At 37.7% G+C, this 5,381-nt stretch overlaps 1 protein-coding gene across 1 annotated transcript in view; it reads left to right on the top strand.

Annotated features, from left to right (window-relative positions):
* The first annotated feature begins 1,113 nt into the window (after positions 1 to 1,113).
* Positions 1,114 to 5,381, top strand: part of LOC107566251 (uncharacterized) — a 10,976-nt gene continuing 6,708 nt past the window's right edge. Inside the window, exons 1-4 of the mRNA XM_016251641.1 lie at positions 1,114 to 1,174; positions 2,542 to 2,859; positions 2,991 to 3,299; positions 3,385 to 3,453. Of these exons, the coding sequence (XP_016107127.1) occupies positions 1,114 to 1,174; positions 2,542 to 2,859; positions 2,991 to 3,299; positions 3,385 to 3,453 (757 nt within the window). The remainder of the gene's footprint in view (positions 1,175 to 2,541; positions 2,860 to 2,990; positions 3,300 to 3,384; positions 3,454 to 5,381) is intronic.

The following is a 5,381-nucleotide window of genomic DNA, read 5'->3' as shown; positions in this document are numbered from 1 at the left end:
GTAACTTGTGCATTGTTTTACTTACTTGTTTATGACATATCCGACCGAACTGCAAACTTTCCAGTGATGTCTGTGAGAAAGGTATATTCACTCGACAAACTCGCGCATCTGCGCTGCCACGCGCTCAATCCACTCAGCGTGCTTTGTTTATCAGCTCGCACACATCAGCTATACAGGCGTTAATACTGAATGTTTAACATTATATTCATTGCATACATATACTTTGTATACATCCTTAATCTCTAAGAAATCCATTCTGCTGCCTGTTGTTCTGTTGTCAGTGTTTCTTTGTCTGAATATGGCACTTATCACACGTTGTGTGGTATCGGCTTTTGGTATCGGGGCATTTTAACGAGTACGAGTACAGAAGCTCAGTATCGGGCCCGATACCGATACTAGTATCGGTATTGGTGCATCCCTAAATAATCATAATAATAATAATGTATTTTCTATTACATTCTATTTTTGGAGAAACACAACAATTAAATGATGATCTTTATACTCTAATTTTAGTTCATAATAATTTTTTCTGATTTTCTGTAATTTTTTTAACAAATGTTCTAGTTTTCCACTTTTCAGTTGCTGTATACATTTATTTTGCTTTGCTAAGTGTTGGGGCAGTCGTGGCCTAATGGATAGAGAGTTGGCCTTGTAACCCAAAGGTTGCGGATTCGAGCCTCAGGGGTCCGGCAGGGATTGTCGGTGGGGAGAGTAAATAACCAGTGCTCTCTCCACCTTCAATACCACGACTGAGGTGAGATCCTTCAGCAAGGCACCGTACCCCTAACTGCTCCCTGGGCGCCGCAGCATTGGCTGCCCACTGCTCTGGGTGTGTGTGCACTTGGATGGGTTAAATGCAGAGCACAAATTCCAAGTATGGGCCACATGTCACTTTACTTTCACTAATTAGAATCTGAACCAACCTAACTGCTATATACAGTATAGATGATTTTTCACATCAGAATATTGTGAGTGAAATTTAGCTGTATAGTGTGAGGAAAAAATGGTCAGTTGGTGAGATCAGAGGATGTTAACACCCACAGGAGGAGTTGATGATGTTAAAAGGAAGAGCTGTAGCTATAGAGTGAAAAGAAAGATTGACAGAAACAGAAAATGGCTGATAAGCGTCACATGTGTCTGCTGGGACTGATCATACTCTGTGCACTTCTCACAGGTAAAGAATACTGTTTATGATTTATAATGCACTATAAAATATCTGTAAAACGTAAACCATTTAAAAAATAATTTAATTAATTTAATCACTCTAGAAAATAAGTTTGGCTGAATGAGGTGTTTGACATTTTTCACACATTTTATATTTTGTATGTCAGAGGTTCGCAGCTCTGGGCCACGAGGTCCATGTTCTTGCAGAGTTTAGCTCCAACCTTGATAAAATGGTAACTTTCTACTAATCCTGAAGACCTTTATTAGCTTGTTCAGGTGTGTTTGATTAGGGTTGGAGCTAAACTCTGCAGGAAAGTGTACCTCGAGTTGAGAACCCCTGTTGTATGTCATATTGTTACACTCATAAATGTGATGCAAAGGTCTGCTCAAGTTAAAGGGGTCATCGGATGCCCATTTTCCACAAGTTGATATGATTCTTTAGGGTCTTAATGAAAATTCTGTAACATAGTTTGGTTAAAATTTCTCAATGGTAGTGTAAAACAACACCGTTTGGTAATGCTTTATATTACAACCAGCAAAGAACTACGTAAGTATACTGAAATTACAGTGTACGTTTCTGTAATTATAGTGTACCTATAAAGAACGTACGTGTAAGTATAAGGCAACAATGTGTTACGTTTGGGTAATAAGGGGGTAACAACCAGATATGCAACCTGCAAAGAACTGCGTAAGTAAACTTGCAGCGTAACTACAACCAGAAAAGTGATTCCATACATGGTGTCCTTAAAAAGATTAAAAAGACTCCATACTTTAAAAAGTAGGCATTCTGAGAGTATCCAGTTTCAGGGGGTCTAAAAAGAAAAGAGATGTGTCCATCTGTAGGCCTCCAAGACTCCTTAAAATAGCACATGCAGCAGCCCTCCAACCAAAGTCACTTGACCCGAAAGAAGTCTTTGTATAAATAAGTTTATGTAGCTCTAAACGTTTCCCAGAAGTATGTAAATGTGTCTTAAAAAATTGTATCGTTGAGCAAAGCACTATTGAAATGCCAGTAAGCACTATTGGTTTAATTAAATTTAAAATAAAAGAACAGCACACCATACTATGATCAGATAATAAATACAGGGATAATAAAACACTTGCTAAAAATAGCACATTGGTGTTTAAAACTGTAAAACCTATCCAACCCAGCTAAAGATAGGGTGGAACTTTTATCATTATAGGGTGGTTGTGTACACACACTGCCAACACACATTCATGTTCAAACAACTTTGCATGTCGCATCTGATGACCCCTTTAAGGTTTTTGTAAAGTAAACTTAACTGCTGTAAGCTATTTAACACCAGTTTACTCTGCATTGTTCATTTTCTGCTTAAAACAGGACATAAGAGTAAATATAAATGTTTCAATATGTAGGTAGCAGTGGAGCAGAAGTGACTCATGTGTTCTGCAGTTCTGGTGAAGATGTCCGTCTGTCCTGTAATAATGCTCTTTCTGGCTGCACATCAACTACATGGAGCTATATCAGACATTCAAGAGCAGTTGAACTGATTGCTGGAGGGATAAAGAAGAATGACATCGAGAGACATGAGAGACTGCGTCTGGGCTCTGACTGCTCTCTGAACATCAAGAACGTCACAAAAGAAGATTATGGATTTTACTCCTGCCGACAATATGTGAATAAAGAACAACAACAAGGAACTGATGTATATGTTTATCTGCATGTTCTTCATGGTCAGTGTTTCTGTGAATTATTGTGGAATTATATATGATTATATGTTGAATTAAACGTAATTAAACAGTAATGTTCGTGTCCCTGAAAAGACTGAAATGTCGTGTAATCTGTGTCTGATTTTCTGTTTCAGTCTCTTCATCATCCTCACAGTCTGAGATCAGATCAGGCAGCTCTGTGACTCTCTCATGTCAGTTATATTATCATCGAGTCACGTGTGATTCTTTAGTTCGTTCTGAGGGACTTCAGCTGATCTGGGTGAATCAGGCTGGTGTGGATCTGCAGACAGACTCCAGATTTCAGATATCCTTCTCCTCAGGACAGTGTATCAGCTCTCTGACTACAACACTCCTGAATGAAGACCACAGCAGAGCGTGGAGATGTCAGCTTAAACACAGAAATCAGCTGAAGACCTCAGCCACATATACTGTCAAGTATCCAAGTAAATGATTTATATGAACAATTAATCATCAGTAATTTAAATATGATCGTAGTCTATGACGTATCTGAACCTTCATCTTTTACAGCTCCAGCCGAAACAAAGACACCGTCTCCAGTCACCAGCTCTGAATCCTCTGCAGCTCCAGCACAACCAGGTACATAATCAGCTGTTAAGATGAATGTTTGCTGTTACCTGAAGACCTCAGTCAGATACACTGACATGTTTTCAGATAAGAAAATACATTTATTTAATCAATTTCAGAAAAATCTCTGAGAGACATGACATGCCGAATAATAATGTCATTGATTCACGACCAACTGAAGGTTTATAGGCTGCAGATCACTGTGTTTTACTCACATATAATATAACGTTTTATAATGTTGATAAATGAACACAAACTGTATATCATGTGAAATTTGATTAAGTATGACGATATGATATTAGTTCAACCAGTGTTAATTTCGTTGACGAATAACTACAACGTTGACGACATTTTTTTCACCGACGACAACGAGACGATAATGAACTAAAACTATTTTTGAATGACAAAAGCTATGACGTAAATCTATTGACATTTTCGTCAACGAATAAAAACGAGACAAAAATGTTAGTGAGGGACGATTTGGGATGAGATACATTCAGAACGATTCTGCTGCGTGGTTCGGAGGTTATGCGTACACATGAGCCGGCGGGACATTAGCTAACATACACTTGCTGCACGTCGCATAAAACATTCAAAAAATGTCAATATGTGGGAGTAAGAGAAGAGCAGACATATGCATAAATCTGACGACGCAAGAGAGAACTCAATTCGTTAATTCTCAATTTATTGATGTCGCATTATGTTTGAACTGAACTAATATTAATGATCCACAGATGCAGCTGACACAGCATCAGAAACTGCTAGATTATTAATCAGAGGTACGGAATGGCATTGCATGCACTCTAAAAAATGCTGGGTTGTTTCAACCCAACTTTGGGTCATTTATGGACTAACCCAACTTTTGGGTTAAAACTTTAATGTAAAAATGTAACCCAACGGTTGGGTTAGTCCATATTTGACCCAAAGTTGGGTTGAAACACTGGGTGTGCACTGAAACTATCAGTGAATGTGTAAATGGTTTGTCAGTAATTGTTCATTGTTAATAAGCAATTCACAGTTTCACAGATTAATTCTCTTCTTTCTCTCTATTCTGTCCACACATCTGTCCTGCAGTGATTGTGATTATTGTTGAGATTGCAGTGTTTGCTGCTCCTTCTGTGATTCTTCTTCAGATCATCTGTGCGAGAAGAGCTGGTGAGTTCTGAACGTCACAGAACCTGATGATTCACACTGATCTCTAACAATCTGAATCACGTCAGTGCAAAAAAGCATCAGTAAATTGTTTTTATTGATTTATTGTATTTATTTAGGAAGGAAGAACTCTCACCACCCAAAGGAAATAGAGATGTCTGCAGTATTACAATGAAACACCCTCTATAAATATACTATAAAGATTACAGCAAGATGTGTTTTAATGTTCATATTAATGTAAGTAGATGTAGGCCTAGGAATATGCAACTTCCTGATCAAGTCCCTACGGGAAGAAATTATACACAAAATCGGGATATAATTCTTTTAGGGAATTTTTTTAATTTAAATAAATAAATATTGATTTTGGGGATCTCATCATTGAAGGATTGCAGGTGGAAGAAAGCCAGCGAAAGTGGAGCGGCACCGCCGGACAAAGAAGAGACCTGGAATATCAACAGAATATGGATTTTAAGATGAGAACTATAATAAAGTTGATGAGAAAACAGGAAACTTTGAATACGAAAATAATGAGACTGTTAAGAGAAATGGTTGAATATAATAAGTTTAATCTTGAGTTGCAAGCATTAACCAGTGACTTAGAAATATTGACACTTAAAGCAGCAGCTCTAAAATTATAGAGGTTTCAGATGCATGTTTGATCACACATTTTGTTCCCCAAATGTATAAATGTTGAAGGCTGGTGGTTTAGGTTGCTATATGTTTTGTTTTCTGAGATGATGAAAAGAGAGGGGCTGCATCTTACAATAGAATTGTGAGATGGAATCTCT

This window comes from Sinocyclocheilus grahami, unplaced genomic scaffold (genome assembly GCF_001515645.1).
Source record: "Sinocyclocheilus grahami isolate Dianchi unplaced genomic scaffold, SAMN03320097.WGS_v1.1 scaffold1064.1, whole genome shotgun sequence".
In the NCBI taxonomy this organism is placed as follows: Eukaryota; Metazoa; Chordata; class Actinopteri; order Cypriniformes; family Cyprinidae; genus Sinocyclocheilus; species Sinocyclocheilus grahami.
This window is presented reverse-complemented; position numbering and strand designations above follow the sequence as displayed.